The sequence below is a fragment of the Gymnogyps californianus genome, chromosome 7, assembly GCF_018139145.2.
Source record: "Gymnogyps californianus isolate 813 chromosome 7, ASM1813914v2, whole genome shotgun sequence".
In the NCBI taxonomy this organism is placed as follows: Eukaryota; Metazoa; Chordata; class Aves; order Accipitriformes; family Cathartidae; genus Gymnogyps; species Gymnogyps californianus.
Window position 1 is genome coordinate 31,893,139 of NC_059477.1, and position 25,135 is coordinate 31,918,273.

At 42.0% G+C, this 25,135-nt stretch overlaps 1 protein-coding gene across 1 annotated transcript in view; it reads right to left on the minus strand.

The window, feature by feature from the left end:
• Positions 1-25,135, minus strand: part of ADCY5 (adenylate cyclase 5) — a 224,165-nt gene that overhangs the window by 57,480 nt on the left and 141,550 nt on the right. The window contains exons 4-6 of the mRNA XM_050899524.1: positions 4,228-4,339; positions 3,929-4,056; positions 138-296 (exon numbers count right to left, since the gene is read on the minus strand). Coding sequence (XP_050755481.1) covers positions 138-296; positions 3,929-4,056; positions 4,228-4,339 — 399 coding nt within the window. The remainder of the gene's footprint in view (positions 1-137; positions 297-3,928; positions 4,057-4,227; positions 4,340-25,135) is intronic.

Consider the following 25,135-nt stretch of genomic DNA (forward strand, 5'->3'; position numbering starts at 1 on the left):
AACACTACACCCACAGTTCATTTTACAGCAGACATACAGACTCTCTGAACCTCTGTCCCCCATTTCCCCACCTCACTGTGACATCAGACACAAAAGAACACATGGATTAACACGACAGCTTTGATGAAGCAACTTACCCAGCTTTGCCCCCTGCTTCCATGTGGTTGGCTAACGTAACGTCGTTGGACCACACGTCAAACTGCCACTTCCTAAGGCCCAAGACCCCGCAGTGAACTCTCCCACTGTGGATTCCAACCCTCATGTTGACATTTACTCCCGTCACCTCCCGGACTAGTCTGAAAAGAGATACAGGAAAAAAGGACATCACTAAGAACTGTATGGTTGTAGTCAGTGGCAAAAACTTGCACCCAGAACACAAAGATCCATAATGACCCATAAATTATTCATGCATACACATGGTGCTGCTCATCCACATCAACAGGACAACAAAACAAAACCAGACCAGCTGTACTGCTCTTGGATGGTCTGGCTGGCCAAGCAGAGTACTAATTAGAAAGGGGAGCCCTTGGAGTAAATCCATGTACTCTGAACTCATGGTCAAGTTGAGAACTCATTAAAAAAAAAATCTTTGGGGCAGTAAAAGGAATAGAGTGCTGGTCTCTGATTTCCATACCAAAGCTGGACATAACCTGCCAGCATTCAGCCTCATTAAGAGTAATAGCATGTTGCAAAGAGAAAAAGGAAATGATTTCAGAGATCTTAATTTCTCTGTATGGCACCAAGCATCAACTTTTCCACAGATGAAATATGATATGTGTGTGAAATACCCACGGCAGTTGGAAAGCTTGAACGGGGCTTACAGCTGCAGTCAGAGCAGCAAAACCAGAGAACCACATCTATTGCAGTCACTCCAAACAGGCAGCTACAAATACTCAAGCTCTGATTTTAATGAGGTTTTGGATGCTCTGCTCACTCCCGAAATGACTGCTGGAATACTTTGTGGGTTTTGCCCTTTTAGGGCAAAAGTTAACTTCAAGAGCTGTTCACATGGAAAATATATTTAGGAATGTGGGTAGGGGAAAGTTTTGATGAGGTCATCAGAACAACTCTGCTTCTCCTTATTGCTGATCACATCATTCCCAGAATGTCCATGTTTCACAGGCAAATTCACCTACACCAGTCCTTTCCTCTGAGTTGTTAGTTCCTTGCAGCATGAAGTTATACTTTATACCTATCAGATTTCAACCTCTTTGGTTTTCAGGTTCATCTAGTCCTTTCTAGATAACATCCTCTGGACAGGTAAGCCCTCCCAACTTCCTAGCATCAACACAGATCTAGTATTTATGCTTTAGTTATTAATGAAAATGAATGATTAAAGATAGACCAATTCTGGACTCTAGTTCAGAGTTACTCCTCACAGTGTAATATGCCCCTTAAAAGACTGTTCAAGATGACTTCTTGTTGAAACAACTCCTATCCTCTTACAGTTCCTTTTTCCTTACAATCCCTACCTTACATTTCACTATCTACTCGCTGAAGTGACATTCATTATTTTTATTAACAAGCAGCAGAGATTCTCTCGCAGGAAAGGGAAGCTGCATATGGGTAAGGTGCCACAGGCTTACGAACTGAAAGAGCTCCAACCACAACACTTGGGAAAGCAACTGGGGTAATGAAAATGCAGCTGCAGCCATAACCCTTGCAAGAACAACAGCAGCTGCAGTGTGGGTACAGCAGTGGGGAGGGAGGAAGAACATGCTGCACGAGTGCTACAAACCCTACTGCACTCTCTGCCAAGCCACGTTACTGACACAAGACCAAGAAACTTCTCCCAGTAGAGTCGCTGATGAGAAGGTGACTTTCTCCAGACTTTGCAGCAAACGAACAAGTTTGGCTATCCTTTATAGACAAATGAAATATCCTTTGTTACCTTCCTTTTTTTTAGCTCATTTATACCAATGGTACAGTGAATATAATCCTATCTTTCTGATCTGGGGTAACATTCCCTGCTGTTATTGTGCACAGATGAAATCAGCTTACAGGCAGGGCCCAGTGTTGGTGAAGCCTGCAATCAAATGTTCAGTAGATATTTGTTACCTGCAATCAAATGTTCAGTAGCTACTGGTTGCCTTAATTGTGAAACCTCTTATCTTGATCCTTAGGGGAGGAGGAGGTTAGGGGGAAGCAGGGGTAGCGAGAACAGAGTCACCTTCCAGACTTACTAAGAGATAAGATTGTTAAATGCATTCACCATACATCAAGTGGGAAACAAGTTTTAAAGGCTGCTGAAGAGCTATTTGTAAACAAACATTGAGTGCACTTCAGCCCCATGTTTATTTCAAGGTAAGGTGGGTTGCAGTTAATCAATGAAGTCTAGACATCCTGGTGTTACTCAGCCTTGTGGGGGATTACAAAGCAACGTGTCAAGGTCTTTGGATTTCATCAGGCCAACTACTGCAGAAAGTGAGACTTTTCTGGGCAATGTACACAGTATGTTTGTAGGGCTGGTGGCTAAGAGTTGCTGCTTCTCCTGTTTGACAAGACACTTTGTTACCTGCCACTTGATCGTACTTCATGTGGAAGAAATAGCATCCTTTCAAGGGCTACTGAAAACTAGTTACTTGCAACTCCTTTTATTTTGTGTTTTACATACAAACCCCAAAAGGAGACTGGTGCAAAGCAACAGAGTCTAAAACCAGGAAAGTAAATGTAGGAAGTCTTGACAGTGTACACTGTATACAAAGCCAGGGAATGCTGCTGCATACTGCTCTTTGAATGGGGTCTCCTGGGTAAAAACACTGCTTTTCAAACTATGTATCTGTGTTATGAAAATGAGGCTGAAAAGTGTGGGTGTGTATTCATGTCCTTGCAGAAATTCAAATGGTAAGGATGTACTGTATCAAGTTCAGCAAATAGGTAGCTCTAGTTTTTATCAAGATGAAGTGGAAACTCCATCAATTTACTGAACGGAATGAGAGAACTGCATAGAGATCTTTTACTTCTCTGTTGGTACCACTGATACTTTAGAAGATGCTTTCACAAAATACAAAACTAGAAGAGAAGGGAAAAAGAAGCAGAGTCTCTGTGCAGCCCGGATGGTGTAGATATTAAGGTCAGCTCAGTTACCATCCAAGACTGACTGAACTTTGTGCCTAAACTTGCATACACTCAAGATGACCAAATAAATCTTCCCTCCCTGAATTCTGAAAGAATTGGCCTGTGAAAGCTCATGTCCGATGCAAACAATATTCAACATCGTCTGCAATCCTCCAAGTAATATAACTAGATATGGGTCTCATATTTGTTACTCTCTAAAGACAGGAATGGTCTGGACAAACACAGGATTGCTAGTCTGACCTCAGGAGCAGGCAAAGCTTCAGAACAGATTTTAAAAGAAAAAAATAAAGATGGGGAAGTAAGTGGAAATAAAGGAAAAAGCACCATGGATCTGTCCTAGTCTGTGCCAGACCAACTTTATGGTTTTCTTCAATAATTAACTTAACTGAAGTAAGAAAGTCTTGAATCTGACATTTTTGGCATAAGGACACAGGGAGAAGGATTAGTTAAACTAGACAAGACAGACCTTAGCAGAGGAATTGTAAGGTGAGTAAAAAGCTGGTTTAAAGACAGATAAGTGAAGAGTGACTGAAATCCTCTGATTTCACATTCCTGTAATTCACTGGAATCCTCCTTTGGGAATGAGACTTCCAGTAATTACAGTAACCTTCGCCTTTCTCATCAGGAGATTGAGCTCTGATATCCATGTGGCTGTAATGGACTCAAGTGTCTGTCCTTCTGCTGTCAAACCTTTACTGCATTTTGTTTTCTTGATCCAGCTGGTCTCCCTTTTTGCTGGCATCAGTTCCCTGTTTTGGCTACCTTGCTACTAATGTAAGGAAGACCTAACGGGGAAGAGAATCTACTTGCTATTTGTTCTGAAATTCTCCACAGGGAATACGGTACTTACGAGATGGCCTCTATCATATCCATTCCCATTTCAACACAGCAGTGTGCATGGTCAGCTCTTGCTTCTGGCAACCCAGACACACAGTAATAGCAGTCACCCAGAATCTTGATACGTAAACAGTGGTTCTCCTAAAAAAAAAAAAATAATAATAAAGGAGGGAGAAGTATTGAGCTTATACTCATGCTTGCAATAGCTTGCCTTTTAGGGCAGTGAATATTTACAGAAATCCAGTGAACCAGCACAGTATGTCATTCTTGCAACAGGAAAAAAAAAAATCAGAATTATAATAGAAAACTTACAGCTGCTAGCTTATCAAATCTGGCAAAGAGCTCGTTCAGCGTCATGACCAGCTCCTGAGCAGTGCACTGGGAGGCCAGACTTGTGAAACCCTCTATGTCTGCAAAGAGGATGCTTGGGGAAAAAAGAGAAAAAAAAAAAAAAATGAAAGTGTCACAAAATTTGTTGCTGATATTTGTGTAACTACTGGAGTAGAAGTCCAGGGATGGGGAGGCATGTAGGGGTGTCCCAGCCCTATAGCAGCAAGGGATGAGCACCCCTAATGCCACCTTATGATACAGCCTCTATCACACGTAAAACCCTGAGGGGCACGGCCTCATCCCCTCCAGAGATTAGAAAGGGTGAGAAAACCCCACAAAGCGTTTCATCCCCCCACCCCTGCCCCATGTCCAGAAAATTTACAGTGTGCTGGGAGCTGGTGGTGGCATGATAATAGTATCAGCCATCATTAACAACAAGGCACTCCTACACAATGACCAGACTAGCCCAGCTATAAAATCAACACTTACCCATTTTGTTCACGTTCCTCAACCTCTCAGCTCAATAACATCACCTGTATCTTAACTCTGCTGCAGAAAAATCACACTCCTCTGCCCGCTTCCCCTGCTGTCAAAGTGCAGCCACAAAATAAAGTTCCTCTCTAGTGAATAACCTTAACCTGCCTACCACAGCTTTCAGCCCTGCTTTGGTGGTCTGCTTCCACAAAATAAAGTTCCTCCCTAGTGAATAACCTCAACCTGCCTACCACAGCTTTCAGCCCTGCTTTGGTGCTCTGCTTCCACGCATGCACCCCAGCCCCGTGGCTGGCAGCACCCTGCCCTGTACCATGTGCCTGGCAGACACGCTCCTGAAATGTTATAAATGCAAAAAGCCAGTCACGACGGCACCGCGTGCTGCCGAGGCGAAGGCTTGGGTGCAGCAGGGCTGGCTGGCTGGGCCCTAACACACTCGGCTGTCCTGGTGAAGACTTACCGTTGGGCTTTTATGCTCTTCATTCTCTGGAGAAGGAAATCTACACTGATTTACTCTACTCTACTCATCTCCCAGTTGTACATGCTTCTCACTCATTGCTTTTTTTTTTTTTGCTCAGCTTCTAATGAATTACAGGAATGAAACCTCCCATTTGTACCACACCTTCCAGCTGGCTTAGCCCCTGAAACACTACAAAAACATACACCTACGGCGCTCAGGAGCTCCTCTCAGTAAGGCTGCAAGCAGGCATCGCCCAACTTGCTGCCTAACGACAAGCGCGGCCCTTGCCAACTGAGGCAAACCTCTGCTATTGCAACAGGGATACCGAATCACTCCCATCTGCCCAGGATGGACTGGGAAACCCCTCTGAAAGCAGTGTGGACTGTTTTAAAAGCACAATTATTTGAATCACAAGTATTGATAATGATTCTTTGATTTCAATTAATCAATTTTAATGTTGTACTGCAAAGATTTTTTTTTTAAACTGGAAAAAGATTCTGTATCTCATTGATAATTACAAAATTGAAAATATTGATTTGCAATCAAACACAGCCATTATGCTAAATTTAAAACTATTCAGTAAAACAAGCACCAGACTATGTCTATATAGATCTAAGATAAAATGTATATATGCACACACATTTATATAAATATAAAATTCATAAGCTATACTTGTATACTGGAACATTTATCAAGTGATTGATTTCTTCTTTGAAGTTGATTATTGCATCAAGCTGTACTTGAATAGGAAGAGAAATTAAAAGTGTAAATAACAAGCACTTTGGAATTGTTTCTTCTTCGTAAAATAAAACTCCAACATGTTTTAGGCAAATTGCAGAGGCTATGTTTTCAGTTGGAATTCCCTGCAATGTCTTCAGACAGAAAGCAAAGACGACAAAAATATTTTCACAAGCATTTTTTGCAAAAATCCTGAAACACATTTCAATTCTGGCATACTTTTCATATCTTCCTTCCACATTTCAACTCCAATAAATCATCAACCAAACATATTGCATTAAATATTTCTTTGTTAGTCAGACTGAAGCTAAAATGTACAAGAAAAAAGCAAGACAGGAATGCAAGGATGTCTGAATCAAAATATACTTTGCCATTTTCTAACACTTGAGAAAATACACAAAAAATAAATCAAGATTTCACATATTTACAAATAAAAGTAAATCTCCCAAAGAAATACACTTGAAATCAACTGAAACCTTAGAGATGTCTGTATTGCTCACTAAGCAACTTAAGTATGTGTTAATATGTAATATACAAATAGGAAATGTCTCCAGTTCTTGTGGCAGTAACAAAATGTATCTTGTTGCAAGCATGTTCCTCTTCCAGCATGGGGCAAATTGCAAATTCCTCACTTGTGGACATATTCACATTCTTTGCTTCTGTGCATGTTGTAATAGCCATGTGTTATAACAGGAGGAATAAAGAGCAATTGCTGCTCTGACGTTCAGATAAGAATGAGTATATTTGAAAATACTACACAGGGATGCCCTGAGCCTTCTCCTCATGCCTGATTCAGAAAATTAGTGCTAGCATAGTGTCCTAATAAACATGGATGGTTGCTCCAACTGAAGGTTGCTCCCTCCATTCCCCATTACTATCATGCCAGATAAATGGATCAGACATTCCTGGAAGTTAAATCGTGGCAATATTTTCCACCAGGCAAATGAAGTAATCAGCAGAGATCTATGGAGCTATCCTATGCACAGATTTACGCCTTTTCAAATTGAAACTACTTGATTACAACTTTTTCTCAAACTTGTAACCTTCTACGGGTGACCAGCAAATTGCTCCTTGTTCAAATTCAGCAGCTATCTCCTTCATCTTGATCCTTGTCTTGCACTTCCAAGGACAGCACGGTTGCAGCTCCACATGCAGCTCTCTTGCCAAGTTCTAGAAAACTACAATTATAAGCACTACAAAAGGGTTCATTATGAGAACAAAACCTGGAAAGGTTGCATGACGGGAATCAGAAATGCATTCTGCACACAAGCCAGTAGCAATATTGGGAAGTTAACATTGACGCCCCTGTTAGGAAGCCAACGTTTACTACATGAGATGCTTCTCGGAATGAGTGTTTTGTTTGCAGAAAGAGGGATACATGAAACAATTTCCACAAAGCCAGTTTGATAATTTTTGAGAGGGAAGTCAAGGAAAAAGAAGTTTGGTTTTATCTAAAGCAAAGGAATGAATTACCATTTTTTTTTTAGATGCTTCAAGTCTCTTCTCACTCTTGAACATGGACATGATGCTTGGCAATAAGGGGAAGAGCTTCACCTGGCACATGCCTTTTCCTCTTTATATGAAAACCTACTCAGAATTGGTTACAGGTTAAGTCCTTTGCACGACTCAGTTTTTGCACACTTTGTGATTAACATGAAGGTATTTACCTGCACGGTCCATTCCCTCGCCCCTCTTCCATGTCAGCTAACCAAGTAACATATGAACCTCTTGAAGCACCTGAGTATATTCCATTACAGGCCTGAGACAGCTGTGTGACCTGCTCTGCAACCAAACAGCTACACCACTGAGCTATCAGAAGACACTGCCTGGGACACACCAGCTGCAGGGAATGGAAAACCTCATCAGGGTATGGAAAGGACCACATGGGAGATGGCAGAGGACAGAGCAGTGATCTGGGAACTGAAGACAGAGGGGGGAAAGACACATTTGTGGCAGGAGACTGGAGAAAGAACAGCACAAGACTGTCAGAGAAAACAGCCCTTGCAAACAGGAACCCAGCCTGAAGCCTCTCTGTCCTCTGCTCTCAACAGAGAGCTCTGAAAGCCACTAAATCTCATTTTACTCCTCCTGCCTAATCTGTTCCCTGCACACACTCCTGCTAGCACTGCAGCTCCAGCAGCAGAGACAACAACCAGGTTTATTGCTCCCAACCCTGCTAATGACCCGCAAGGGAGGAATGGGGACCCGTGTACGTGGTGCTGTGCCATGCCACTTCTGTTCCTTTTGTTACTAGGCCCAGTAACACTTGAATTCAGCTTTCTGCCTGTAAAATACCCAAAAGCCCAGAAGCAACTAGGAAAAAAGTAGATTTCTCTTACAATAGCCATTAGGGAACAGCACATGATCCTCATCCTGTGTTTAGTCAGAGCTTTTCTTTAAAAATGAAACCCATTATATCTCCTTCAACACTCAACATGCATGCAGTGAGGTTGCGGGAGCAGCTCCCAGTCCTGCTGGTGCATCTTATCCAGAGTAGGAGCCTTAGAGTTTAAACACACAGCTTCCCCACTGCCCTTAGGTCCTCACTCCACATTTCAGTCTTTCATGTCAGACTACCCTTAGCAATGAAAAGATTTGATTAAAGGAAGATGGTGATGGATGATTGTGATGAAGGGCATAACTCAAGCCAACTATTTGTCAGTCTTCAGAGTGCAAGGCATTTCCTTCCTGGTAGGAGCACAATGCCAGTAATAAGCCTTCCTTGTGCCAAAATGTGGGGTGAATGACAGTGGTCAACAAAAGGTCAAATGAAATAATTATTATAGCTATAAAATATCATGAGATAAGTAAGGCAGTGGTTTAGAAGTACTATTAGCTGAAGCTGACTGGAAGGGATTGACCACACAATCTGCAGCCTGGGCGTCAGCAACTATTATCAGCCCTGGGTCCCAGTCCCTTCATCTGGAAGGCTACTGCTTTGTGGAAAAAACAGTTTAGCATGTAATTAAAATGTTGTAATGGCTTCAGAGCTCTTGATGTATTTTCCACTCCGTCACTGCCTTCAGATTTACCATCTGATTGGGTTTTGTCCAGCAGTAACCAGGGTATGACCTCAAAAAAGACAAAAAAATGTTTTATATCTGGGAAAGACAGACAAGAAAAGAGGAGTTATCATTCATTTTATAAGTTTTTTTTTAAAATTATTTCTGTTTAATTTTGGTTGAAAAGTACCACAAATTGTGTTACAGGGTAGAGGTGAATACTTTCCTAAGCTCCTATTTCAGCTGCTATTTCCAGCAAGGACTGGCTCAAGATTTCATAGCTGTACAGGGCAAGCTCAGTTTTGTGCCTGTTGCCCTACGTGGCTCATGACACTGACAGGGAAGAAAGATGAAAAGGATCCTGAGTAGCTTCCAGATCCTGCCATTCTTCCCTCTGCTTAGGGGCCAGCCTAATACCTGCCTGCTCTTGCCCAAGCCCCAGGCAGGGGAGCAGGAAAGGCTGGTACACGGACTGGAGCATCCCTGTGCTGCTGACTCCTGCCGATTCCAAGAGCCCAGGGCTGATGGGCAGCACAGGGCAGGCTGGGCACACAGCTCTAACTGCTGCTGCCACTGGGATGCCAACCTCTGCCTGAGCTTGGGCCCTTATGAAAACCACCACCACCACTGTGGACAGCGAGACCTCCATGAGCAGGATGTCTAGATGCTTTTTGCAGAGTGCTTCACACAGCTGCAAAGGCAGAGTGAGGTGAAATGGAGAGAGCAGCGGCTAAGACGCAGAGCCATGAGGAGAAAATTCCTGAAGTGCTGAGCTCAGCTTTCTCATTTTTCGGTCTGTAGTGCATTCACAGAATAGTTAAGATACACACGGACAGGCAGCTCAGGTACCAGCAGAAGCCTCAGTGCAACACCCCAGAGATCAGCCGTGTGAGCCTGCCCACCTTGGCCTGCTTTCACAGGCGGTGCTCAGGTGCATCCCACTGCACCTTGAGTCCTACCACTGCAGGTCATTTAAAACTAGCTCCTGTAATTCAGATGATCCTTGCTGTGACTGCACTTCTAACGTACCCTGAGGCAGAAGCATCACAGCATCTTTCCTGTGATCTTCTCCTGGCAAAGGAGCAGGTTCTTAGCAAGAGTGCAAGAAGGGGAGAGATCTTGGCAGAAAGCAAAGAACGACGTAAGGAGTAGGAAGAGCTAAGGACAAGGTGGGAAGCTGGAAACCCACATGAGACATTTAAAAACCACACACACCTACAGAGAATGATTTTGAAGTGCAGCCTTAAATGTCTGAAGCTAACAGAGTTATCAAAGGAGGGACACAAAACAGCCAGGTTTCCCTGAAAATGCAGGATTATTCAAAACGCCAAATTAAATCATCAGTGCTTCTAATGTAAAAACAAAAAACCAGTAGTGTTCTATTTCGAGACATGTGCGTGCCATGCACGCCAGCCACAACATAAATCAAGCAAGGCAAGAAACACAAACCCTATCACCATCACAACGGTAATGCCAGTCATGAATATAAACACCATGTGTTACTGGAAACCGAACACCACAGGCACTGCATGGGAAACAGAACAAAACCCCAGACTCGGTGAGCTTTAATGACTTATAAAAAAAGCAAAGTGCATCTGACTGCATGTGAATCAAAGCCATGGTATTTTATTGCAACAAACGCCACCTACAAGAGAAGAAAAAGTTAATGTACCATAATAAAATAATCATTGTTCACTAAATACAAGCATTCACGAGCAAAGGTGTAACAAGAGAAAGCCATTTGCTGTAGACACAGTCTGCCCTTGTCAGTGAATTCACTAGGCTAATTGGTGAGGACAGTGTCTCAGGGTGCTACTGTTATTTTACAACACCATCCACTGCTATTGGTGTTGCATGTCATTAAGTCACGCTATGAACAAGGAAGAAGAAGAAGAAGGATGGATTGTGATGAAGATGACAAAACTCTCACTTGAAGGGCTGGGTCGAGCCCTTAACACCAAACTAGGCTTTCACAGAATCACAGAATGGTTGAGGTTGGAAGGGACCTCTGGAGGTCATCTTGTCCAACCCCCCTACTCAAGCAGGGCCACCTAGAGCTGGTTACCCAAGACCACGTTCAGATGGCTTTTGAGTATCTCCAAGGTGGGAGCATATCTTGAGCAGTTTGGTAAATGAGTCAATTTTCACACTTGGACATCTCTTTAAAACCCAGTTCCCCGCCAGCACTGTAAGCGCAGAAGTTATTTTCCAGCTCCAGTGGCATAAACATAGTATTAAGTTCATCTAGAAGTTCCTAGAATAGACATGGCATCAAGATACACCCAGTCGCTCTTTCCTAGCTATAGCCACTTGGGGATGGGACAACAAGGAGGTGCTCTGTGTGCTCTCTTCTACCCACCCTAGGCACTGTGAGGGACTGAAAGAGCTAACGCCTGTCAATGTCTCAAACATTATAGCAAACGAAGGTATGGTCTGCATAGCAACCAGGGACTTCAGTGAGAAGTCAGTTGGCATGGATGCAGGGGGAATGCCGGAGGGTGCGCGGTCCGGTCCGGTGTTCTGGCAGGCCCTGCACGGCAACGTGGCCAGGGTACACAAGTATTGAGGAAGGGGCTTGCAGCTCCTGGAAGGTCCCTAAGACCACCACCCCAATAAGCCGCACATGCTCAGTAGATAAAGACCATCTGGAACACTACCATGTATGTTGAGAACTGTCTAGAATGAACCCATATAAGTCTTCAAGAAGTGTGACTGAGGGCGGAGATTTTGACTATAAAAGGCACAATTGCAAAGAGCCAGAGTGTGCGCGCCCATCACTGGAGGGTTGCCACGGTTGTCGTCAACACCATGGGATCCAAGGGTGGTGACTATCTCTTTTCTTTCTCCCCCTCTTTTTCCTCTCTTTCCTGTCTTCTCGTGAACATTTTGCTGGAACCCACGCTGCCCACCGTTACGCCTTCCAGAGTTTGGATTGTTCAAATAAAGCATTCAAAGTGATCGTTTGGTGTCATTTCACCTTAATTTAGCCTGGGGGGATCCCAGAACCTCTATGACCCTCTGGTCTGTCCGGTCTGGGTCGTAACGTGCACAAAAAGGATTTCAGCTTCCAGAAACTAAGTGAGAACATCTCATAATGCTCTTTCCCTCCCATTTAATAGCAGCAACAACAGAAGGACAAGTCAAAACAAGCTGAGGACAAGTTCACACCAGTGGCACAGTGACTGCGGTCAGGCAGCATGTCTCGGTAAATGTGAGCACAAATGTGAGCAAGGGCAGCAAAGCCCACCTAAGAAGGGTGACGTGGCCCACACAGATCATCGTGGTGAGTGACAGCCCAGTAACTGGTCCAGCAAAGGCTGCAAGCTATTTCCAGACTAACTCAGGTCTCAACAGCACGTCAGCCTTGCTCTCTAGGGATGTCTATGCGACAGGCTAAAGTCTTAGCCTTAGCAATGCAAAAGATGTTCTCCAGAACAGCAGGACATCAGAGAGACCCGCGGTTAAAGTATTTCCTTTTCCTACAGTCATGGAAAAAAAAACCCCAACAGTAAAAAGATACACTCTCTTTCCTAAACTTATATGGTCATTTCAGAGAAGATCCATTTACCTATTGTTTCAAATGAGCCCTAGCACTTCTGTGACACATCAGCTAGCACAGCTCCCCCTTGGGAAGCGGGACTCCGTCGAGCACCATGACAGTGCTCCATCTTAAGATCAGTCATGCTGCCTCCCACTTGCTCAAGAAGGTGAGAAGGCACGTATGTACACAATGCTGTAATAAGCAAAACAATACTTTAGAGAGAGAGAGAATAACACAAAATAGCAGGAAATACACACAAAACCCCTACAAAACCAAAAGCCCAGAAAACTGTGAGCCTTTTCACCTTTTTCTTTACAGCAAAAGGCAGAAAGCCTCCTGTCCCTCTTCCAAAGTAGCCAAAAATGTAAACCAAACCCACATCCCATATTCGAGAAGAAATTCACTCTGCAAGACCATACCAACTCAAAATGGTGACAGAGTAAGAACTGACAAAGAAGCAGGAGACCAGATGGCTCTCGGAGACACTGGTGGCAACGTGCAGATTGCCATCCACAGGGCCACTGCATGACAACAGCAGGGCTCACTGCAAAGATATAAACTGCAGAACCCTGCCTTTACTTGATTTTCCCATGTTTGCTCTCAAATGAGTGTTACCAGAGGTTAGAACTGCCTGGGGGACTCAGCTGGGAGATGCACATCTCCAGCACAAACTCGCAGCATTTGCGGTTACAGCTCTGTCTGCGTTGGCAATGTGCTCCTGGGAATGCCCTGCTGAGAGCGTCTGACCCTGCTGGCACTCAAGAGCTGCTGAGAAAAATGGCACCATACTTTCCATCATGGTCAGTGCTCCTCACCTTGATGCCTGTGGTCTGTCCTTCACTGTCAATGCAGGAAATGAGAAGAAATTAAGATCCTGAAATCACCAACCAGAAGGGGAAGACTGCACCAGTTATACAGGGAGAAGTTTTCCATGACCTTCCTAGGTTTGCAGTTTACAAGCATGAGTAGCAACTCCAGCTATTGGAACTTAGTTATAGCTAAGCAGCATCAGTACTAATTTTTTATTTTAAACATGAAAAACTTGCTACCCTCTCCCTCTAAACATCTTGAGTTAAAAGATTTTCCTATTTCAGCAGGCTATATTTAACCAGATTAATTCTTCACTGGAAACAGGAGTAATAAATAGCCTTTTGGGAAGAAAAACTATTTGGGGAAGGCAAAACAAATAAAAGATAGCTACGCAGTGGCTACCAGCCAAACTATAGGTGGAGGATGTTATAGACGTCTTTGAGATGAGTGGAAGGAATTTTACTACTCCATCATTGCGAACAAATTAGATGCTGCTGTCAGTTGAACATAAAAAAGAAATCCAAGCAGCCTAAATGAGATTTTGGGTTATTAAGAAGGAGGGACTTCAGATCTTTTTCATGTATCTAAGAAGGTACTGATGGGAATGTGAAAATTTTTCCAATCATTCTGGTCAGGGGAAAAACCATGTAAGTGAGAAAGATGCCAAATGCATTCCAACTCCAAGGAAGTTTAGGAAGGCAAAGTTGAAGGATATACATGGCCTTTTGCAGAAAGGTGCAAAGAAACCATGCATACTGCTGACCCCGACCGTGTGTCTTTGCTTTGGCTCCGAGCAAGCCCAGACTCACCCGGGTCTGCCTGACCAGTGCAAAAGAGCTGGCAGATCTGTCCAAACTGGAGCTGGATCCAGCCCACAGCAAAATAAATCTCAGATTCATTTCTCCCACAAGACAGCCTGAAATCCAGAACTGCATATAAACCAAAAAGGAACAGCCATGTTATTTTCTGGTTTTCAAACTTCAAGCATGCTTTTCGCTTTGAGCATTCCTGCAATCTGTTTTCTGGCATTAGAGCAATCTCTGATGTCAAAATCCTGCCAAAAACCAACAAGAAGGAAGACAGAGCTAAGAGAATTCTGCAAGAAGGAACTGTCCATTACCACCACAGCTGTAGGAGTCCGGCACTATTCCTCCCTGCCCTCCTTTGATAGAACAGCTTGCAAAAGTGACTGAAGCCATAGAAGCAGCACAATAGGAAAGAGAAACAACTAAAAACTTAATTATTAAAACAAAAGACAACCTGTTGCATAGAGGCTGTGTGCCAACAATCAATCACTTGTCAGAGAAGGCAACAGAGTAATAAATTTTGGCACAGTTAACTGTTTCACATGTATATCCTGGGTCAGGCACGTGGGATAGAGATCGAGTAAGTTGCATCTGATCAAGTTTGGGATGCTTTCTGTTATATATTGCTCAGGTCTTTGTCTTTGATGGTGAAAGAATGAGCTCTTCATAGCTGTGCAAACTGCATTCAGTCTGTTCTTCCCTGTGTCATGGATATTCCGTCAAACAATGATGCTTTTGTACTCCCTACCCAAAAATCTGCAGTAATTCTGCATGCAGCAGTCATTTCAACCTAACCTTACTTCTTCCTCACTCTCTCCACTAGCTTCCCAAGTGTCCTGTCCTTTTGTGATCTATTTACTCTGCAATTTCGGTAGGCCAGGGTTTTGCCTCTGGAAAGTCACTACACAATGAAAACATTACAGTAGTATATAAGTGTCATAATTTAAAACATTAAGGAGCAACTATGCCTTTCCTATAGTTATCTCATTTTCCGAAGGACAGTAGGTACCAAAATATGCAGACTGTTTCATGGATAAGCTGAGAATGGACAAGTGATGTGATGTTCTGTATACACAATTACCATTCGTGTGTGGGAGCTTACTAGATCAATAATACTGAAGTGGCCATTTACTGGGAAAACTGATTGCTGAAGAACAGGAACATGAGTCTTACTGCCCTTTTTGGAACAGTCAACATGAGTTGACTCGCTGCCTCCTCATTTCTATACTTTGAAATGTAATCGAGCAGTTGTGTTTTTAAAATGACACCGATGAAACTGTAAAGAGAAATGGACCCAAAGCATATAGACAAACATAATTGGGCACACTTTGCAATGGCCACTTTTCTGAGAAACACCAATGCAACATCAGTGGAGAAGAACTTTAAAATGAAGACATAATCCTTTGTTAGTTATTCTGAAAGGTAAAATGGCTGGCCAAAGAAAATGGTACAGCTCATTAACTGAGGGATCAACTTGTTATTAATTAATAAACAAACCTGATGATAATAAATTTAATAATAAAACACATGATGTTTTCAGTGAGAAGGGCAATTGGCCATAATTTCAGAATTAAGTGAAAAGGAAAAGATCCTGCAGGAAATTGAACTCGTTATCTGGTTATTGTACACTACATTAATATTCCTTACCTGATAAGAACCAGTAATGAATAGATATCCTCAGCTCATGAGTAAAGTTCTACCAACTTTATGAGGGCTACAATTTAACGTTAAGGGGTTTGTTTCCTTTTTAAGATGTGATCTACCATCACATCGCAGTTGATCAATGGCACTTGAGCTGACATCTATCTTTGGTTCCCTTTGGTGACACAGAAAACTCCAGCTGCCATGGAGAAACAATGTAAATATAATGAAATTCTGTACAATCAATATCAGCAGTAAAAACACTCCCCCTTAGAAGGCAGTATAGGTGAGCTCACTAAATGAGTATTTCTATGCAAAGATCATCCCTGAACAGGGAATGTTAAATTCTATGCACCTCTTCAGCCCCTAACATACCTCACATTCCAAATACCTTGCATATGTCCGTTATTTCATAAATAGTAAGCAGTGTTAAATCTACTTTATGGCATTCATATTATATATTGTAATATCAGAAAACATTTACATCACTTTTGTTCTATTACGTTGGTCAAGATACTAGCTATCAAGACACCTTGAGTCTAATCTTTGACAGCCCATCATTTGATTCTGTGATTAGTTACTTAGCTGGCTCTGCCTCAAATTTCTTTCTTATAAAATAAAATGGGCCATTGCATCTCTAGCTTCTTAAGCATATGAAGTCTTCAAACTGGCATTAAGCAATTGTTAAAATGTCATTGGTGCTAGAAAAGCAACAACACACTATTTTGCAGAGACAGCAGTATGGTATATAAAGAAAATATATAAAGGGGCTCAAGGTCATGTGGGAAAACCATGGCAAAGCAGGAATGTGAATCCTGGCCTCATGAGTCCAGGCAACATCCACACAAAACCTACTCCTGAGATGCTGGAGCGGGGAGGGTGGTGAGGCAGGTCTGCCCACTGCATAATGTAAGTCTTTTTAACTTTCTACTGAATCTCCCCTGATTTTTGCAATCAGTGGTTTCTTCTCATAATGAAGCAGGCATATAATTTTAACGTGATTTCAAGAGAATTACTGTAATTGGCACTACCAGAATAATAGATCTGTGTATAAAGAAATGGCTTTTCTCTTGCATTTTCCATTGGAAAAATTAATTTCTGTGTTAATGCATTAAGATATTTCACGAAGCCATTTGCTTGCTACTCTCAATATTCGCAAAATATCATCTCCAAATGAAGTTCCTGTAAACAGTTATTAGTTTACCAGTGAACTAATACTAATAAAATCAATAGAGTCTGACCAGACTTTTTCTATAGCATAGAAAGCCACCTTAGAGACCACTTAAAATATGTATTATGGTAATGTGTCTCAGACCATAAAAATAAGAGGAAAGTTACTGTGTCAGATCCTTCTACATCTATGCAAAACCAGTCTAACTGATTTCTGCTTACTTTCTATGCCATTACAGTAGCAGCAATTTTGGCTTGAAGATTAAAAACAAAAAAATGAAATTAAGTGCCTGGCATTTGAAAGGATGAGTTCAGTTCAGTTCAGAACAGTGGGTGTCACAACTTCAAAACACTTCTGTATAGTCATCTGTTATATATACCATAAAACTAACCGCTACTTCAAGCAAGGAGTGAAACTGGAGACACAGCTTGCTGGTGTCCCAGCTTTACAGTGGCCTTTCACAAAGCCGCATGAAATGGAATTAAAGTGCCATGGAGGACACATACCCTTCTGACGGCTAACACAGCTGGCAATAAAATTGTGGCTAATGAGTCACAGGATAAACAGATTGGGACGTTCCCCATCGGGGATTCGGGGAAGCCAGAGCTAAATTCACTTGCAGAGCATGAAGAAGTTTGAACAAACTGTCTCATGTGAAATGTGTTACAGAGTATATATGTTAACAGCAACACAGCTCCTGTCCCTAGCACAGACGCATTTAGGTTTCTAAACAGATGCCTTGGATTAGAATAATTTGCTCTTCCAGATAGGAATAGCCATGACTGTAGTAAAGCGTTTCTAAAACAACATATCTGTGCTCTCCTTTGGGGGGGCTGTACTATAACTGCACGAATTAACATGGTGCAAGTTTCCAGCGTGAACAGGGCCCGAGGCTGCCAGGCAGATCCGGAGCGATGGAGAGGGAAGCAGAAGGAAACGGAGCACGCAAACAAAACACAAACAGTAAAGATCTTTGAACAAACTAGAATTTGCAAGATACGCACTAAGGCAAATAGCAGCTGTGGTACTTGATGTTTGTGTAGCTGTTTTTAATGCTCCTATAGTTCAGATATCAAGAGATGATTCTCTATTCTTAAGTACCAAGCCACTCTCCGGAAGCCTGAAAATGCTTAGCACAGCTACTCTATTTCTTACATACAACAATAAACAAACTTGCAAAGGAGCTGGATTCTAAAAGCCAGTGCAAAGAAATAAAGAAAGGGGGAAAAAAAAGCAGCAGCCCACACAGCATCAAATGCTGGTAAGCTCAGTGCTAAATAGCAGATGATTCTTACTGAATAACTGCCCTAGATTTTGCAAACAATACAGGGAACAAAAATAGAAACCCATTTACATATTGCTGTTAATAACTTTATTTATAGTGTCACAGCTAGAGCACAATAACTGCAGCCATGGCTTAACTTGAAAGCCATTCACTGTGGAAGAGTCAGACAGAACTGTTTTCTCTATGCAACTGAAAAAAAATCCTGCTGACAACAGCCAGTCACCAGAATCCTTACAAACAGAACCAGAAAAAAAGTTAACAGCAGTCAAAGCTGAAAGCAAATCATCCCCAGGATCCCACTGGCCTCTGCTCCTCCTGGTTACTTCAGACATGCTGTGGTTAATCAAGGACTACTGAGGACAGAAAACCCAGCAGATAAATTTTCACTTCAGTTTGAGCCCCATGATAGCATCTTACAGGAATACTTGACTGGGTTTTTTTGGTGGTTTTGTTTTGTTTTGTTTTGGGTTTTTTGTTTGTTTGGTTTTTTAATTAAGAAATACAGACAAGGCTCAGACTAAGTCAGCAGCTACAATAAAAAAGGATATGTGTCCAGCGTTTAAGAACATCCCTACCGCATCCACGCTGCCTGCTACATGACTATAGCCAAATCTTTACTGGGAGCCCATGTTCCTGCCAGCTAAAATACCACTGGCCTGTCACAACAGACTGGCACATCTTTAAGGAACAGAAATGTACACAGAAATTTGTATCCTTGATTCCTTAGTATTCTGCAAATGCCTGCTGTATATAAGTAAATGGAGTGAGAACGCGAGCAAGAAAACTGTCTCTTAAGACCCTTCGCCTGAGAAGTGAGAAAACATGGATCTGATTTTTCCTCTGCCTGAATCCAGCCTGAACTGGACAATGGGCTATTTTGGATTGGGAATGGGGGTGCCCTCAGGACCTCCTACTGCAGCTGCTCATTACGTATAAAATACTCAGAATAATTAGAGGCAGAGACAGCAAACGCCCCGCTCTGCCCTGCTGATTACGGCACGCTGTGTGACATGGGACAGTGGGATTCAAGCCACTGCTCTGGGGTTTGATTCTTTCATATAAAAAAATGAAACAGAGCTAACAAAAGAGAATGAGGACGCCTTCTTCGGTTTGGGCCCCTCCTAGGAGATGTGGCCTCAAACGCCCTCTGGCACATGGGAAAACCAAATCTGGATAACTTACACCGGCATGTGGGTCAAGCCTCTATGCTCCTGGATGAGCGTGGCATGCCTCATCACTTGTGTCTCTTCAGAGCTTCACTGTCTCTGTGTTTTACCTTCTGCCACCCAGAATGTCAACTGATTTAATTAATTTCTTTGGGTTTTTATTTTAGTGAGGAACAGAAAGATGCCCGTTTGGTGTGGCAGCCCAGCTGAAATGTAGCACTAATTCCCCCTGCAGATACAGCCAGCAGTCACGAGAAGTCCCCAGCACAAAGAGCGCGTGTGTTTGTGCACACTCCCTGCTTGTTCCTTCTGCACAATTCCTTTGCAGCACAGGCACGGCAGAGCCTTCAAGGTCTAGTTGTTAGGACATTTCTGTAATGGGAGCCAGGCATTTCTGAGCTCTAATCAGCCTCGCTACCAAGTCAAATTAAAGAAATCACTGTCAATCTCAGCCTCTCCATTCCCCAGCCCTAACCTCCCCTGTGGGGTCGACTGGTAGCAGTGGATACTTACACAAGAGTTTGTGAGTGTAAGGCACTAAAAAGGCAAGGAGGTGTTTCTAGGCAGTGCCTGTTATCCAGCAAGATGACTTAGAATTTGTTCAGTTATTAGTAATACAATAAATGCTGCGTCTAATATACATAATGGAAAAATAATAAGCTGTGGGACATGACAGACCAACAAAATACAGGTTTTATGATCCTCCACTAGAAATGATTCTTGAATCTGCAGGAAAAATAACCTAAAAAGAGATGAAAGAATACACAAAAGACATTTAAATAAGCCAGTGAATGCATGTATTTAAGCGAAATACACTGATCTAATAAATGCTAATGAATGAAGTCCATATTGGGCTTCTGCATTACCAAAGTGTAGCCCTGGACGATTTTCAGCAGACATGCCATTTTATAGTGGATGAACAAATATTTTCATCCTCCTATGCTGTTCTCAGAATCAGAGGTCCCCCCAAAAATCACACATTTCATCCTTAAACACAGCTTTAGTTTTGTACAGTTGTTTTCCAATACTATTTTCTGTCTTTTTTTTCAGCTGTTTTTAAGCTTTCAGAGAAGATACCATTTTCAATTTACTCCTTCCACCATTACATACTTTCAAGGAAAAGGAGCTCGGGAGGTAAGTCACATCTGCAACTTCAAGGTTTCTGGGCTTTGCAAGAAATTTGTAATCGCTTCTGATTGCAATAAAAAAATTTCATTCAGTTTGTAGCTGAAAATGACAAAGAGTACTGGATCTTAGAAACAGAATACCATTTACCATTTATATTCTGTAACACAACTTTGTCTCTGTGTTAGACCTGTCATCCTAAACTGTGACCTGTTGGCCGCTATTCTGCAGAAGGGAAGATTCTGAAGGAAGAAAGGCAAGGACGACGTGGGTTTTTTCTCCTTTTTAATTGAAACAAAGTAGAACTATTAAATCAAAAGACCTCTTTTTCTCTTGCCTGGAAAGCAAAAGAATCTCACAAAGGGGCTTACAGTAGTTTTGAACGCAATCCAGAACAAAAGGTTCCAAATGAAACAGAATAATTATACTTTTATATATCAGCATTTGGCTTCTGTTGAAGCCTGATCTGTAACTACAATTGCTCAAGTTCCCCTGAGCAGAAGCCAAAGTTTTGTTTGCTTTGTTCTACAAATTGATTCTTATTAGCTCATTCTTTGGAAACAGTCATGGCAGAAAGCAGCAGTGCATTGGTGTGCATGCTCCCAAGATTGGAGGCTCTCCACCAGAACTGCTATGGCACATAACTATCCACTATCTAAAACTGTATGTATCTGTCTTCCATTCTCTCATCTCCTTTCCTCCAGTCATTACTAACAATTGCTAAATTTGCTCCTTGCTTTCTAAGTTTTTTTGGTTTTTCCCGTCTTTTTTGCCTACCTCCCCAGCCCGCAAACATCCCATCAGCTCTGCAACATAGGTCTCTCATCTCCTTCATGGTCCAGGATGTTACAAAGCATCTCTCCAAATTGCTGCTGCATTCAGCGCTGATGTATGGGTCTGCCAGGCCTCGGAGAAATTAAGTAGTTGTCAAAAGAAGGAGAGTTGTCCTAGTAACCTCCTATTAGCAACACATTCCCCACAATGAGTAGGAAATGGAGCCAGTGTATTATCAGACTCTGCAAAGAATCGTGCTTAAAGTAAAAAAAAACCACCCAAACCACCACCAACAAAAAAACCCCAAACAAATGACGTGACATGGTGGATCAACAAACTGTCACTACTATATCTCTGCTGGAAAAATTCCCCACTGCCTCACATATTCAACCTTCCTCTTCATGTGAGAGGGCAAGTTGTGCTTCCAGATGCTCTGCACAGCTACTGATGGGGACAAACAGGCATTTACAGATGATCTTACAACTGAACAAAGCCATGGTCATGCCTTCTGCATGCCACTTACTGGGGAGATCTCTGCAACAGGAGGCTAGGAGAGAATATTTTGCTGATAGTCACACAGATCCAAGTTTCAGAAGTGGTCACTGTACTAGGTTTTTGGGCTTGGGGGTCAGCTCTGTAGAACTGGAGTTGAGGGAGCTGATTTCAAACCCTGATGATTGTCCTATATGTTTAAGGGGTTCATTTAGGAGTTTGGCTCAAATAGGTACATGGTTATTGGTCAAGAACATCCTTAGAATTTCTCAGTGCCTTTGAAAGCCTCAGATATTTGCCAAACACACAAAGATCCCTGCTGGCCATGGTATCAGGGAAGATAATACCTATATTCCTGTATCTTGTTTGCTTTTTAAAACATATCACACATACACTTCTTTCCAATTTCTGAAAACTATTTGCAAACTTCCAAGTCCTCAGAACCTACACAGTCTTACAAATCCTTATTCCCACCATTTAAAATTGTGTGCATCTTTCTAGGCCTTTGTAACAGAAACACAGACACAGAAAAATGTCAATTTTCTAAAAAGAGCACCTCTGTCATTCCACAAGGCCAATGCCCTGCCAACGGTGTGTGTGTGCTGAAATTAATTTAATCTCTTTGGTCTTCTGCTTCCTTTGCTGTTTTGTGCCGTCCTCTGTTGCTTCTCATTTCTGTTAGCTCTGTTTCTGAAGCGACCTGTTCTTAGCCTGGTTTCTTATAGAAACACCATTTATGGAATTATGCAGTCTGCACAGTCAGTACCAGCCTCTCCCTAACTTTTTAACCACTTAGTATCAAGCAAAATTAATAAAAAAGAGTAAGTTTAAAATATATACTATGACTTTCAGTTACTGGAGGACATAGCACATTGCTAACTTGAGTCACAGGATACCAGACCACTCGAGAGCTCTTCTCCACTAATTGGTTTCAGCTTTTGTCTCTTCTTCATCACTTATCTGGTGTCAAAATATTTATACAAACCAGTAAGAACAGATGCACAAATTAGCAACAATTGTTGAGGGATATAAATATAGTATAAGACAAAATAAGTTAATCCATCCCCATCCAAAACTGTGCCTCTGTTTTACAGCTTCTGTAAGAGGGCTTTAAATAGTTTTGCAAAGTTCAGTGCATTACAGAATAAAAAGTTTAACTGATTTTTGCTTTTCAGTCATTATAGTCTAGGGAGGAAGCAAAAGGTAGGATGATTTTAACAAGAACCTCTTCAAATGTTATATAAACTCAATGTTCTTAAAACCACTTTGCATGTTAACTACATGACAAAGTAGTTCGTTAACTGAGATTTAACCACGTCTTTACAAGAGGAAAGCAAGTCTGTACAAGCAAGTCTTTACAAAAGTAAAGTTTTGGTCAGAGAAGACTCAATTTTTCTTGTCAAGGTTACTCCAGAATAGAGAAGACTGGGGGTGGATTAGTTTACTAAGCATAATTTGATGCATTTTTTTACTATAAGTTTGATACATTTGTTTTTACTATCAGGCCAATCAGCAGACTTACATTTTTTAAAAATTTAATTTATTTTTAGTACTATTGAAGAAAAAAGAGAATCCAAATAACCTTGATGAGTTAAAATACTGCTCTGTAAACTTCTTCAGGCACCTTCATTATTCTCTCCAAATTACTATTCACAGTATTTAATCATTAAAACATGTAACACTCTTCAATCCGTCACCCTGTGAGCTTCACAGACCCTTGTGTAAACTCAGAATAGCAGGGTGTGAATTATACATCACAGGCCCTTCCTAATTGCTGATGGCTTGCTGGTGACTGCAGATCTGCAGTCACCTGGCACGCGGCACTTTTGGGATGTTATCTTTATTACAACACACGTGTTTAAGCAATGCATCCAGCGGGGTGCCTTGCAGCCAGTTATTTATCTGTTTTGTTCTTTGGAGGGTACAAGGCTCTCTCATGCCCCTGAAGACACCCGGAGTTCCCAGTAGGGACCAAGATCAAAATATCTTCCCAGTTCAAAAAGAAAGATCTGCAGACAATCAGATGAATACTTAAACAAGTTAGCATGTATTTGTTCTTCTTAAAGGGTGCTGTGCACATGTACAGAGAGGTAGATTTGATAATATATATAAACCCACTCTATTCTTTGGCTTAAAATTTTTCAAGACTGAACCATTGACACACACGTATTGAAAAGAGGGAGTGATCCTGGGCTGAAACACCCCCTTTAATATTAACGGCCAGACTTATTGCACAGCTTTGATGTCAAGTTCAGGTGTAACAATGGCTGCAAAATAAACAAAATCCTTTACACATGGATTTTAGCTTGAATGCCTTTCTCCAAAAGATACTGATTTTTCCTCTCAAAAACAACAAAATGGCTAGGAAGAGTCAAGTGATTAGTGGTAGTAAGAACAGTTCTTTCACCTGGGGGTGAAACCTACTTCCGCACTTCCTAAAAATTATTACTAATGTAAAAAAAAAATCATTGAATTTTCTGGAAAATTAAAAAGCCAAGATTCACTCCAGGCAGACACAGGTGAAGTTCCCAGGAGCTGGCTCTTGACAGGGAAACAGAAGAATTCCCATGTAGATACAATTCACTGCTGTCATTTGGAGAAAGGCATGGGAAGGCTGATCGTTTTGCTCCTACTCACTTTTCTCAGCCTACAGCCTCAACCAGAAGTTACGGCAATTAAATGCAGGGGGCCCCTGAACCCACATGAAATCCACACAGTTTCCCCCCACCTACCTGCAAAAATAACCTTCCACTGCTTGTGAGCATATGCCTCGAACGAAGAAAAGGAGGTAGTGGTCTTGCTAAGACTTGATGCTGAGAAACAACCAATCGATTCATGAACACATTTTGGGAGGAGAACAAAGCTCACGGACTGATGGGGAGAGCAGTACCAGGAAGCAAGACATGGATAAAACCTGCTCTTGGGCTTCCTCCTGCTTAATGCTGCTCTTCCTCACCTTCAAACATAAACCATCAATTTTCATTCTGCCTCCCCCCAAAAAGGGGAGAAGACAAGGAGGGAGACGGATTATACAGTGAATATTAAAAATAGTTACTGCTCCTGCCCTTTCCTGGCAATGAGGCCTTCCACAAAATTAAAGCTATATAAACTTTGGCTGAGACAAGAGATTTGGGGAATCTTTGAAAATATTCATGGAAGAACTGTCAGAAATTTATACATGCCATACTGTAGTTTTATTTATTAAAGATGGTAAAATTAAACTGGTTTCTGCTTAGCTTCAATAACCTCTCATGAAAAAGCATGAAAACAGAATCGGGATGAGTTCCTGAACAAAACCAGCCCATTGGCATAACCACCTCCAAAGGCAACCCACTGTCTGACCCAGGCTTGGTAGGATATGCCTCATTATAAACCCATTTAGCATTT